Source organism: Chrysemys picta, chromosome 2, assembly GCF_011386835.1.
Source record: "Chrysemys picta bellii isolate R12L10 chromosome 2, ASM1138683v2, whole genome shotgun sequence".
NCBI lineage: Eukaryota > Metazoa > Chordata > Testudines > Emydidae > Chrysemys > Chrysemys picta.
The window spans coordinates 40,932,317-40,946,715 of record NC_088792.1 but is presented as its reverse complement, the minus strand read 5'-3'; the positions used below and the strand labels follow the sequence as shown (position 1 = coordinate 40,946,715).

Below are 14,399 nucleotides of genomic sequence, written 5' to 3'. Positions count from 1 at the left end.
CAGCTTTAATTAATATTTTAATGGACTCCCTCCCCAAAAGTGTCTACATTATCTGATGTACTAATGTAATATACTGATATTATAATATTAGAGTAATGTCTCAAAAGTACATCACAAGATTTCACACAAACATTTTAGAAATATTATTTATTAAATGCAACATGGAAAATGATAAATGTAGGGGGGAAATGGACTTTACAAGCAGAAAAGCAAAGCAAAGCAGACAAATTAGAGGAGCCTTATTTTATACATGTTCAGGAAGTACATTAATTTATATAATTCCAATTCAACAACTGCATTCTCCTGAAACTTTACTCCTGTGGTCTGAGGTTGGTAGAGTCTCTGGATGGAATTACAGTTACACATAATAAGAGGAATACTTTTTTCCTTATAAATCAAAAATATTTAATGTCTAAAAGTTGCAGATGCAGCACCAAACTATGAAAAATGTGTCTCATGTAAAAACTATAGATGGAAGTAAATCAATGGCAAAGGCACATTGCTATATAGAAGCTCTTCATCACCACACTGAAGCTCTTCATTTGTAAATTTCATGGCTCTACCTACTGAATGCCTATGCATGTTTGCAATTTTCCTGTATTGAAGGGCTGGCCACTTCCCTAAGCACCACAATGATTATTTCAAGCAGACTGTCACATACAGCAAATTGTATGGCTTTTTAAAGTACTCACAACTAACCATTGCAAAGTCCTACTGTGAATGCATGGATAACTACTGAAGTGCATTCTGTTGCAAACTGTAAGATCTCTCTAACTCACCTCACATTGTATACATTCCAGTCAAAAATGACAATTCAGCTAATAAATGTTACATTTTCTTGAAATGACTAAAATAGACACCCCCCCCCCCATGTAAAAGAACAACCTCATAGCCCTTTCCTTCAGACTGAACATGCCTTGATATGGGCAAGTCCTTACACCTCTCTCCCTATACTTTTTTTGGAAGGACATAGTGCTTGTGTGTGTTTTCTCCTTTGTCTTCCTCCAACTGTTAAATTTCATGCATCCCTTTCACGTGTAATAGACTTTCTCCCTTTGTCAAACATACAACTTTCACTAAGCCTTCCAATATTAAGCACTCACAATGCCTCCACGGCCTGCTGCAGCTGATCCATTTTCCCACATCAATTACTAACCTTTTGTAATTGCTGTTCTTTAAGATGTGTTGCACATGTCCATTCCACTTTTGGCGTGCATGCACCCTGTGCACAGTCATTGGAAATTTTTCCCTTAGTGGTACCTGTTTGGGCAGCTTGAGCACCCTCTGCTGCTGTGTGCCCCTGCGTGCCGGTAAAGGGCCCAACTACCCCCGAATGCCCTCAGTTCCTTCTTGCCAGACAACTCCAATGCAGAGGGGTAAGTTAGTTGACTGGGTAATACGAAAATTAAATACCACTTTAGAGAGAAATCTCAGATAACAGCACAAGTACACCTTTATCCTTAAAAAAGCTTGTATAAGGTGATTCAGATGTCAGAGCATGCATTTCGACCACCCTCCTGGCTGAAGCTATCGCTATCAGGAAAGCCACTTTTAGAGACAGGTATAGTAAGAAGCACATTGCTGAAGGGTCAAACAGTGGCCCTATGATCTTTCACAAAACTAGGTTCAAGTCCTAGGAGGGACAGGTTCTCTTATTTGAGGGTACAACTTTTTCTGGCTCTTCACAAATCTGAATGTCATATCACCAAAAAATACAGAAAGGTTATCCACATGGAGATGGAAAGCTGATATTGTTGCCAGCTGATAAGAGATCTGAGCTACCAAAGCTGCTTACATTCATAATGGAGGCATTTTTCTATTTGGTCTTGTCAATCTGGGGTCTCGTCAAAGCAGTCCTCTATCCAGCATGTCCTGGACTATCTATTGCACCTAAAACAGCAGGGGTTAGCGATTTCTTGAAGTAACTTTTCTCCTCCTCCTCCTCCTTCTCCATCTTCTCCTTGGAAATGCAGACGTCTTCCAAACAGATGACTAGGCCCTTGAGCTCCTGCTGGGAAGCAGGGCTTGGGGCTTGCCCCACTCTGGCGCTCCAGCCGGGAAGCAGGGTCGGGGGCCACTCTGCACAGTTCCCGGAAGCAACGGCATCTCCCCTCTCCAGCTCCTACGCTTAGGGGCAGCTAGGGGGCTCTGCTCCACATGCTGCCCGCATCCCAAGTGCCACGCCCACAGCTCCCATTGGCTGCACCTCTGCGTAGGAACCAGAGGGGGGACATGCCGCTGCTTCCAGGAGCCTGCATCTCTGAGCCACCCCCCTGCCCTGATCCCCCTCCCACCCTCCAAACCCCTCAGACCCAGCCCAGAGCATCCTTCTACACCCCAAACCCCTCATCCCCAGCCCCACCGCAGAGCCCTCACTCCCCCCTGCACTCCTCCCTCCCTGCCCCAGCCCGGAGCTTCCTCCCGTACTCTGAACTCCTCATTTCTGGCCCCATCCTGGAGCCACACCCCCAGCCAGAGCCCTCACCCCCTCCTGCACTCCAACCCCAATTTCGTGAGCATTCATAGCTCACCATACAATTTTCATACCCAGATGTAGCCCTCGGGGCAAAAAGTTTGCCCACCCCGGCCTAAGTTATCCCTCTGGTGTGAAAAAGTAGCAAAAGGAACAATAGAAATGTTCCCTTTGGCAAATGCAGCAGATCCTGCTGGCAGTATTTTGGTCAACATTGTTTGTGAACATTTGGAAAGTCTGGAAGAAAATGTTATTTAATATTTTCCTTCAATTAATAGAGAAGATTTCGACTGGGTCGAAGATCCTTGAAGTTCCTCTGCGATGCAAAGCACTAAGAATGTGGCAATAATGGCTCAAGATCAGCTTGCCAAATTAAAATGGTTCACACTTTGAAAATAAAGGTTGATGACACGCTATTGGACTCTTTCTGGTTGAAGTGGGAGGCGAATATCCTGTAATCTCAAGAGTTCAGGGTGGCACTGTCAACATTTGCTCCCAGGATTAAATGAGTCTGTGCACCAAGACAAGCTCAGCTGTCTCATTAAAAGTTTTTTTTGTTATTTGTATTTTTTTTTATATAATTTGTAGTCACTCATCACAGACTGTGAATCTTAGCATGCATCACTGCTCTATTCATTGAATTCAGAGCAGCATTTGATACGGTCTCGCATGATATTCTTATCGATAAACTAGGCAAATACAAATTAGATGGGGCTACTATAAGGTGGGTGCATAACTGGCTGGATAACCGTACTCAGAGAGTTGTTATTAATGGTTCCCAATCCTGCTGGAAAGGCGTAACGAGTGGGGTTCCGCAGGGGTCTGTTTTGGGACCGGCTCTGTTCAATATCTTCATCAACGACTTAGATATTGGCATAGAAAGTACGCTTATTAAGTTTGCGGATGATACCAAACTGGGAGGGATTGCAACTACTTTGGAGGACAGGGTCATAATTCAAAATGATCTGGACAAATTGGAGAAATGGTCTGAGTTAAACAGGATGAAGTTTAACAAAGACAAATGCAAAGTGCTCCACTTAGGAAGGAAAAATCAATTTCACACATACAGAATGGGAAAAGACTGTCTAGGAAGGAGTACAGCAGAAAGGGATCTAGGGGTTATAGTGGACCACAAGCTAAATATGAGTCAACAGTGTGATGCTGTTGCAAAAAAAGCAAACATGATTCTGGGATGCATTAACAGGTGTGTTGTGAGCAAGACACGAGAAGTCATTCTTCCGCTCTACTCTGCTCTGGTTAGGCCTCAGCTGGAGTATTGTGTCCAGTTCTGGGCGCCGCATTTTAAAAAAGATGTGGAGAAATTGGAAAGGGTCCAAAGAAGAGCAACAAGAATGATTAAAGGTCTTGAGAACATGACCTATGAAGGAAGGCTGAAAGAACTGGGTTTGTTTAGTTTGGAGAAGAGAAGACTGAGAGGGGACATGATAGCAGTTTACAGGTATCTAAAAGGGTGTCATGAGGAGGAGGGAGAGAACTTGTTCACCTTAGCCTCTAAGGATAGAACCAGAAACAATGAGTTTAAACTGCAGCAAGGGAGGTCTAGGTTGGACATTAGGAAAAAGTTCCTAACTGTCAGGGTGGTTAAACACTGGAATAAATTGCCTAGGGAGGTTGTGGAATCTCCGTCTCTGGAGATATTTAAGAGTAGGTTAGATAAATGTCTATCAGGGATGGTCTAGACAGTATTTGGTCCTGCCATGCGGGCAGGGGACTGGACTCGATGACCTCTCGAGGTCCCTTCCAGTCCTATAATCTATGATTCTATGATTTTGGAGTTCCATTCCACATCAGATAGTGCTAGGCTTGGATCTCTGACCTGGAGTTAGGCATTTGATGATGCTTACTTCCAAAGCCATACAAAAAAAGAAGTGCCTCAAAGATGAAAAGGTAATACCATAAATCTTGATATATAATATTGTTACTTGAGGTTTCTTGAATGGTACAACTTTTGTATTATTTGTTGTTCATCATATAATAAAGCAAGTTTTTTATTTGGCATCTTGTTGGTGTGAATGTGTGAGTCAACTGAAAATACTTGTCACAGTCTGTACAAGATAGTTATTGATGTTAGACTGTAACATAATTAACAGTATTGTACAAACTGTGAATGCCAAGGGTGGTAAACAGCTTAAACTGAGACAATAAGAGGCAGAGTTCATTTGGAGACAATATGGTGGTGTGCCTCAAAATAATTAAAGGTGTGCCACAGCAGAGAAAAGATTGCAAACCACTTATCTAGAAAACTATCTACGATTAATTTACAATGAACACAAATATTAAGAGCACTTGCTAAGGCAAGCCAAGTGATTCCAACGACCCTCACGAGAGGAAGAAGGAACTGAGGGAGCTATCGGGCAGTTGGGCCTTTTATACCAGTGCACAGTGGTGCGCAGCAGCAGAGGGTGCTCAAGTCGCCCAAAAGGAAAAATTTTCAATGACTGTGCACGGGATGCACACATACCAAAAGGGGAATGCACATGTGCGATCACTCAAAGAACAATGAGTGTGCTTTAATACAGTATCGTTTCAAACTGCATTATACATTAAAGCTCACCAGGGAATCTTTAGTGCATGCCAGCAGGGTTTACATAGACCAATTAATGCACAACACATTAGTACGCTTTAGAAATCACACCCCTCTACTCAGCATTACTGATCTGTGTAGACGAGCCATTAGATACAAGTAGCCATTTCCAGTGTCTATTGGATAAACAGTGATTTATTGATTTATTTATTTGCATTGGGGTGTTTTAACAGTGTTAATCTGTTAAAATCAGAAGCCCTATTTATATTGTATTTTACTTGTCTCCTAGACTGAAAAACTCCTTAGGGCAAGGACTTTGTCTTTCTGTGTTTTTTAAAAAGTTGTGGAGTCTTATGGCACTTTAGAAATAACTCATTATGCTTCCCATACATCCTCCTCTTGTACATTCCTCAACACTGCCCTACACATTATTAATGCTTCTGCTAAACAAAGATTTGAACACTTTGTAAAAAAACTTTGGTCACAAATGTCCACTAAAACCAGATCAGTTAGTTTGAGGCAAATAAAGTTCTATTTGTAATAAGTGACTATGTGAAAAGACAGACCTGTATTTATTTCAATAATTCTGACATGCTGCAAAGTAAGCAGCATATTCAAATATTAATGGTTTTCTATTTTGTGTTATCGTTGGATATCAATAGATAAGCGAAGTGAGCCATGCTAATGAAATGCAGGTCAAACCTTCCTTACTGAGATAAAAAATGCTCAATGACTTTTCTTACCTGGTCATGCATTAATGTTGCAAGATGGGTTGTTTTTCCCCCAGGTGCAGCACACATGTCCAGAATTCTCTCTCCTGGCTGAGGGTTTAAAACATGGCTTACAACTGCAGAGGGCAAGTTCTATCATTAAAACAAAAAGGTTGAAATAGTGCTTTAAAACAGTCTTGTTTCAGGGATGACAAAAGTAGGGAATATATACTGAAAACCGTCTCATCAAGCAGTGAAGGCACTTATATTTTTGTTGCTCTCTCCATTACAGAGCTTAAATAATTTCAATTTAAATACTTCATATTAAGTGTATATCTTTCACTTTCACTTTACATCTCTGGTTGCTTTTCTCCTAAACTTAAACATTAACAATTGAGACGCTGGGCATTTCCTGGGGATTCATGACTGACTAAGGCAACTATAAAGCTAAATAAAACAGGATGATACTGTGACTGACGTGGAGCTGCCCTGTAATACCATGTTGACCTGGTCATTAGGAGATTTACTGTATGAATTTGTTTGTTTAGCTTAATGAAGGGCTGTAAAGAAAGCAACTAGGAAGCAGAATAATGGCTCAAAATAAACCATCCCTCAGCAAACATTTGAGGGTTGGTATGGGACAATGGCAGAGTCCTTAGCTCTGGAGTCTGCCTCAATCTCCTGTAGAGCCTACTGATCTGATTTGAGAAGCAGGGCTGAAGCCCAGGATCTGACAGAAACAAAGGAACTCTGACTGGATAAAAAGTGCCATGGACTATGTCTACACTACAGCTTATGTGAGCATAATTTATGTTGCTCAAGGGGTGTAAATAAACCACCCCCCTGAACAACATAAATTACACTGACATAAGCGCCGGAGTAAACCATGGAACGCAGAGGTGGTTTTATTACGCCGACAGGAGAGCTCTCTCCCATCAGCATAGAGCGTCTTCACCAGAAGTGCTGTAGTGGCACAGTTGCATCAGTGCAGCTGCAGCGCTGCATGTGTAGAAAACTCCCTCTCTCTAGTGGGGAGGCTAATTGAGGAGCTGTTCAGCCACCCAGCTGACACCCAGCACCCACTGGAGTGCCTGAAGAAGTTAGATCTGCCTAGGCCACCCTCAGGAATGGCAAGCCTATGGACAAGATAGATTTGTGTGTATACTGTTTGTTTTAAAATCCCTTTTCTCTAAAAGCTTTGTTCCAACTGGTAAAATAAACAATCCTTTGGGTTTAAGGTGGCTCTCTGGTCACTATATATACCACTGATCACAAGGGAAGAACCAGAGTCAGAGCTTCTGAACAAGCACAGTTGATACACAAGGTATGGTAGCCCAGGGCCTGGTATGGAGTGGGAGAACTGTGGAATTCCACCTGAAGACAGGGGAAGGCAAGAAGCCTGACATGAGGGGGCATGCTGAGAGAGACCAGGAAGGCGACAGAGATGCAGATTGTTTTGGTAGAGACAAGGTGTTTGTAGATTAGCTAATCACGTTCCTTAATCTGAATACTAACGGAAATTTAATTTTTTACAAATGTAAACTACAGCTCCAAAGCTAGAGCTCCAATGCTAACATATTAGATCTCAAACACATGATTTAAGGCACTTGCAAGCAAGCTTTGCACTGTATTAACAGAGCACATGTACTGGGGAGAAGAGAGGGTTACTCACCTTGTGCAGTAACTGAGGTTCTTCGAGATGTGTGTCCCGTGGTGCTCCACTTTAGGTGATTGAGCACTCTGCATCTCTAGTCAGAGAATGTGCTCTCTCCGGCTTGCACCTGTTGTGGCAGTTGATTAGCGCTGAGCAGCACCTGCTCAGTTCCCTCTCTACGGCAGAGGACTAATTAGAACTCCAAAAGTAGAGGGGAGGGGGGAAGGATAGAGGAGCACTCACTGGGACACACATCTTGAAGAACCTCAGTTACTGCACAAGGTGAGTAACCCTCTCTTCTTCCAGTGATGTCCCTGTGGGTGCTCTACTTTAGGTGACCGTAGAGCAGTGCACCTCAGGTGGAAGGAGGGGATTGGAGTTAAATCTGAATGGACGATAGGACCCTGTGACCCAGCCGAGTGTCAGATGCATAGTGTTGTATGAATGCGTGGGGTGATGCCCAAGTACCTGCTTTGCATATGACATTAAAAGGCACGTCATTCAAGAAGGCTACTGATGTGGCTACTGCTCTTGTGGAGTGTGTTCTGACCTGTGAAGGGGGCTGTAGCCATGTTGACAGTAGCAGAGCTGGATGCAGTCCGAAATCCATTTGAAAAGTCTGCTTAGAAATGGGTTTGCCTTTGGAGCGTTCCTGGTGGAGAGGAACAGCTTAGAAGTTTTTCTGAACAGCTGGGTCCATTCTAGATAAAAGACTAGTGCCCTTCTAACATCCAGAATGTGGAATGTCACCTCTTGCCTATCCTTATGAGGTTTAGGGAAGAATGTGGGAAGATGGATGGGTCAGTTGAGGTGAAATGAAGAAGAGACTTCAGGCAAGAATTTAGGGTGGGGTTTCAGAGTGACCTTATTCTTAAGAAAAATTGTATATGGTGTGTCTGCCATTAAGGCCCCTATTTCTCCAACATGCCTCACTGATGTGATGACTACTAGAAAGGCTACTTTCATGGAAAGATGTAGTAGTGAACACGTAGCCAGAGGTTCGAATGGGGTAGTCGTCAGAGATCAAAGCACTAAGGTGAGGTCCCACGGAGCAGTTGGGGCTCTAGGTTCTGGGTAGAGGTTACAAACGCCCTGCAGGATTCTTTTAGTAGTTGAGTGTGCAAAGATCAAAAAGTCATCCACCTTGTGGTGGAAGGTTGTAATTGCTGCCAGATGTACTTGTAATTAATTCATTGAGACTTGATTTCCTAAGGTAAAGTATGTAGCCCAAGACTATGGGCAGGGTAGAATTGGTGGCTTCCATTTGTTTGTTTAGGCACCACATGCAGAATCTCTTCATTTGTGGAGGTATGTCGAGCGTGTAATTGTCCGTCTGCTGTTTAGCAAGATGTCCTTAACTTCTTTGGAGCAGATCATCTCCTCACCTGGGAATCACTGAGGAGCCAGACTCTCGGATGGACCATCTCCATGTTTGCAGAGTTTGGTATGCATCATAAGAGAGGAGATTTGGAAAAAGTGGAAGGACTTATAGTGGGCATGCTGACATCTGTTGTAGGTATAGATACCATGTTTGCCTGGGGATGCTGGAGCTAATCAGAATGACTTTGGCTTGATCAGATCTGATCTTGTGTCACTCTGGGCAGTAGTGGGATGGGAGGGAAGGCGTACAGGAGAGGTATGTCCCATTGGATGAAAAATGCATCTCCTCTGGATTTTGGTTCCAGACCCACTCTGGAGCAAAACGTTGGACATTTGCTGTTCCAGCTTCTGGCAAATTGGGAAACCCACATCTTTGAAATATGTTCTGGATCAGGGAGGTATTTATTTCCCACTCGTGGTCATGCGTGAACTTTCAGATTAGAGCGTCCGCTGTGATGTTCTGAGATCCCGGTAGGTGGCTGATATGTTAATGTTGTGTCGGATGCACAATGTCCACAACTTTTTGGCCTCTGTGCATAGGGAGTACATTCTCGCTCCTCCCACATTGTCCGTCATGACCTGTATGGCTTTGTTTTCAACTAGAGGCATGAAGTGCGCACAGGCATTATGAACTGTTTGCAGATCCAGAATGTTCATGTAGAGTGTTGATTCCAAAGGAGACCACCTGCCCTGTGCTGTGAGACTGTCTAAACGGGCACCCCATCCCAGTAGGGAGGCATCAGTTGTAATGATCATTTCGGGGTGGGGGGACAGAGGTGTAGAAAGGGGACACCTGCGCACATGTTGTACAGGTGGGTCCATCACTGTAACGAGTCCTTAACGGGGGAGGGATAGCTCAGTGGTTTGAGCATTGGCCCGCTAAACCCAGGGTTGTGAGTTCAATCCTTGAGGGGGCCACTTAGGGATCTGGGGCAAAATCAGTACTTGGTCCTGCTAGTAAAGGCAGGGGGCTGGACTCGATGACCTTTCAAGGTCCCTTCCAGTTCTAGGAGATGGGATAACCTTAACTGGCATGCTTAGGGGAGTTTGTTCAGTCTGTGTTTGTGTGAGATGTATACTGTCCTGAGCCAAGCTTGCAGGCAGCGCATGCATAGTCTGGCATGATTTATGACAGAGGTTCTCAAACTGGGGGTTGCAAGCTTATTACATGGGGGTTGCGATCTGTCAGCCTCCACCCGAAACCCTGCTTTGCCTCCACCATTTATAAGTGTTAAAGAAAAAAAAAGTGTTTTTAATTTACAAGGGGGGGGTCACACTTAGAGACTTGCCGTGTGAAAGGTGTCACCAGTACAAAAGTTTGAAAACCACTGACTTATGACATATGTGGTCGCCGCCATGTGACCTAGTAGATGAAGGCAGGTCCTAGCGGATACTTGTAGACTGTGTATCGTGGTATCGATCAAGTTTGTCAAGGCAACGACTCTCTGAGGTGATAGTGATGCTTTTGCCTCTATAGAGTTTAGGTGGGCCCCAATAAAGTCCAGTTGTTGAACTCGTGTTAGCGTTGACTTTTGAAGGTTTATTTGTAGACTGAGATCTATGAAAAGTGACATTGTCTTTTGCATGGCTTCGACGGCTTCTTCTCGAGTGTGAGCCTTGATTAGACAATAGTCTAAATATGGGTAGATCATGACCTCTTGCTTGCTCAGGTGGGCTGCCACCACTGCTAGAATTTTGGAAAACACTCAACGGGCCATGGAGAGACTAAAGGGTAGTACCGTGTATTGGAAGTGGTCCTGTCCCAATACAAATCGGAGGAACCGCCTGTGTGTTGTGTGCACGATGATGTGAAAATATGCATCTTGCAGGTCGAGGGCTACAAACCAATCCCCTCATTCCACAGAAGGAAATGCTGTTGCTAAAGTTACTATCCTGAAATGTTGTGTTTTGATAAATTTGTTTAGTTTCCTGAGGTCGAGAATGGGTCTCCATTCCCCAGACTTCTTCTGTGTTAAAAAATAATGGGAATAGAAGTCTTTCCCGCTGTGTTGTACTGGCACTGGTTCTACCATGCCTAATTGCAGAAGGTGTTCTATTTCCCGCCTCAAGAGTGACTCGTGAGAGGGGTCTCCTGAAGAGGGGCGGGGAGGGAGGATGGAGAGGAACTGGATGGAATAGCTGGTTTTGCTGATCTCTAGTACCCATTTGTCAGAAGTGATAAATACGCGAGAATGGATAGAGTGGTACCAGATGGTCTGTAAACAGATGATTGGTGGAGTGTGGAGTTAGCAACAATAGTTGGGGGAGGTCTGTCAATCCCACAACCAAATCTTCAAATTTGTTGTTTGGAGGTGGGTTGCTGTGATGTGGACAGCTGTGAAGAATTTGATCTTCGTTTGGGTGGTCTTTGCCTACATCTTTTAGGATCATACTGTTTCTGGTTGTGTGTGTACAGAGCCTAAGATGTTATGACGTATAATACTTGCCCTGTTTGCATTTTGTTGCAGGTGTATAGATGCCTAGAGATCTAAGAGTGACTCTCAAGTCCTTTAAGGAAACTTGTCAATCTTGCTGGCACACAGCTTCGGACCTTCGAAAGGAAGGTCATCTGCTGCTGATTGCACCTCCCTTGGAAACCCCAACAGGTGCAGCTAGAAGGCCCGGCATATTAAGATGGCCGTTGTGATTGTCCTCGCCACAGTGTTAGCAGAATCCAGTGTTGCCTGAAGGGCTGTTCGACATAGAAGGTGGCCTTCAGAAATGAGCAATGTAAACTGCTCTCTCTTTTCCTCTGGTATAAGTTCAATACAGTCTGCTAATTTTGAATATGTTGTATGGTCATATTTTGCCAAGAGAGCTTCATAATTGGCAATTCTAAACAGTAATGTTGCTGAAGAGTAGGCCTTGTGGCCAAGTAAATCCAGCCTTTTCCACTCCTTATGATGAGGTGTGGACCTGGAATAATGTTGCCTTATGAGGAGAGATTAATAAGACTGGGACTTTTCAGCTTGGATAAGAGATGACTAAGGGGAGTGTAGCGGGGTGGATACCCGCTCCTGCCCTGAGGGGTTTAAAAAGTGTCCTGGGAGGGCTTGAAAGCTGTAGCTCTAAAAGCTGGGCTAATTGGGGAAGTGGCTGCAGCTGGGCCATGCCCCAATCAGAACCCAGCTGGCCTGTATAAAGAGGCTGGGAGCCAGGAGCTCAGGAGTCTCTCTCTGCACTCAGAGAGAGAAGGGTCTGGCTGCCGGGAGCTGGAGACAGGGTACCTGAGTGGAGCAGGGCTGGGGAAAGGCTGAGGAGCTGGGGAGCTCCAACCTGGAAAGCCCCAGGCTGTGGCCTAGCATTGGGCCAAGGGGTACTGGGGGTTGCAGAGGGCAGCCCAGAGGTGGGCCAAGACAGCAGGTCCAAACCCTCCTTACCAGTGATGAGTAGGCTGATACTGCAGTCTGTCCCAGGCGTGGGGCTAGACGATGACTGGCAGTAGCCTTACACTGAGGCGAAGTGGGGTTAGTGGGTGGGGGTTCCTCTGGGAGGGGAGACCCAGCATGTGTGGGTACTGCCAGGGGGCAGCACCCAGAGCAAGGAGTACCGGGGTCCTGGGAGGTATATGGGGGCCAGCGCTAACGACAAGGTGGATCACTGGCCTGCAGAGGGCGCTCCAGGCTGGAGTGAGCTAACTCCCAGGATAACCAGCAGGAGGCGCCGCAGGGGTGAGTCTGACCTCTTACAGGGGGATATGATAGAGGTTTATAAAATCATGACTGGTGTGGAGAAAGTAAATAAAGAAGTGTTATTTACTCCTTCTCATAACACAAGAGCTAGGGGCCACCAAATGAAATTAATAGGCAGCAGGTTTAAAACAAACAAAAAGGAAGTATTTTTTCCACACGACACACTGTCAACCTGTGGAACTCTTTGCCAGAGGATGTGGTGAAGGCCAAGATTCTAACAAGGTTCAAAAAAGAACTAGATAAATTCATGGAGGATAGGTCCATCAATAGCTATTAGCCAAGATAAGCAGGGATGGTATCCCTAGCCTGTTTGCCAGAAGCTGGGAATGGGCGACAAGAGAATAGATCACTTGATGATTATGTGTTCTGTTCATTCCCTCTGGGGCACCTGGCATTGGCCACTGTCGGAAGACAGGATACTGGGCTAGATAGACCTTTGGTCTGACCCAGTACGGCCGTTCTTATGTTCTTTCATTAACAGTGTCCACCACAAGAGAATTTGATCAGGGGTGGGAAAATAAAAATTCTAGCCCCTTCAAAGGGACACAATATTTTTTGTCCGCTCTCTTACATGTAGGTGGGATTGTGGCCCGGGTTTTCCAGATGGTTGTGGCGGGCTCCATAATGGTCTTGTTTATGGGCAAGGCAATCTTGGAAGATGTCAGTGTGGAGTATGTGCATGAGCTTATGCTGAGATTCGGTAACCTCTTTAAGAGAGATTTGAAGCGTGTCAGTTATTCTTTTAAACAGTTCCTGAAACTGTTTGAAATCTTCTCCGGTAGTAGGGGGCAGAGCATGATGGTCTTGTCAGATGAGGAAGATGATTTGGTTGCAAGAAAAGCCTCCTGCTCTAATTACTGCTCTGTTTCCTCAAAAGTCTGTTCCTGGGAGATGTTGGATGGCTCTACTGGCTTTGGTGACGAGTGTCTATATATTTCTCCTTGCTGCTTGGTGACTTGGGAAAATATTGCCTGTATGCTGCCTGCAGGATGTAGAATGACCACTATGGTGGGAAAGGCACAGGTGGGGGCATTATCTATATTCTATCTATATCCAACGTCCGTGAAGAAAGTATTGAAATGGGTGTTATGGAAGCACTCTGAAAATGGAAACCCTTTAGAGTTCTAATGAACCACTTGAAGGATATTCATTCTTCTGAAAATTGTACAGCCCTATTTAGTAATGCACTTACCTGCAAAAACAAGTAACTGGACAGCACATTGTCCAACGAAGGACTAAGGTAAACTGGGTCTGTCATTCTTACACCTATTCCTCTGAAAAGCAAGAAACTCACATTAAATCTGAATCCACTAAATTATCTGCTCTGTTCTAAAGTTCTTAAAATTACATTTTGTCATCGAAATATTCCTTTGTTCTCTTAATAATCACCTTTTCACAAGACATTCAGAAAATTTCTGAGTGACACAATTGATACTACTTTGGCTGGTGATGGTCTGCTTTTTGTTTTTCAGCAATATTGATATTAATGATAAAGGGGCACATTCCTCTTTAGACATCAGGGTTATACTTATGTAACTGTGAACAGAATTTTGCATAAGTGAAAATACATAAAAATCAACTCAAATAAAATAAACCTTTTACAATTTTTATAACCCAAGCTAATGAATACTCTTTGAAATGTCATCACATTGGATTCACTAAATGGCTGATCTGAAAAGTAAAGAAAATATTCCTTTGTATTTTGCACATTTAAAAAATAGCCAAGAAAGAATGGTTTCCTCGTGTGTAAAACTGGCATACTACTAATTTACTTACTTTGTAGCAGTGTTGTGAGGATTAATTAATATCTGATCAATGACTTAAAAATGTAAAGTGCTGTACAAATGTTAGGTTTTACTACTATTTATTAATATGCAAATCTGAGAAACTCTAAAAAGCTGAAAGAAGAATGTGAGTAGGAGAATCATAGGACTGGAAGGGACAT

The 14,399-nt window shown here is 43.9% G+C and overlaps 1 protein-coding gene across 11 annotated transcripts in view; it reads right to left on the bottom strand.

Annotated features, from left to right (window-relative positions):
* The window catches only part of NSUN6 (NOP2/Sun RNA methyltransferase 6), a 42,218-nt gene that overhangs the window by 11,598 nt on the left and 16,221 nt on the right, over positions 1 to 14,399 (bottom strand). For 7 of the 11 annotated variants that reach the window (XM_065583002.1, XM_065583004.1, XM_042857512.2 and 4 more), the window contains 3 exons: positions 13,844 to 13,990; positions 13,647 to 13,728; positions 5,762 to 5,881 (listed from right to left, as the gene is read on the bottom strand). In XM_065583002.1, coding sequence (XP_065439074.1) covers positions 5,762 to 5,881; positions 13,647 to 13,728; positions 13,844 to 13,990 — 349 coding nt within the window. The remainder of the gene's footprint in view (positions 1 to 5,761; positions 5,882 to 13,646; positions 13,729 to 13,843; positions 13,991 to 14,399) is intronic. The other 4 variants (XM_065583003.1, XM_005308112.4, XM_065583005.1 and 1 more) reach the window with 1 other exon arrangement.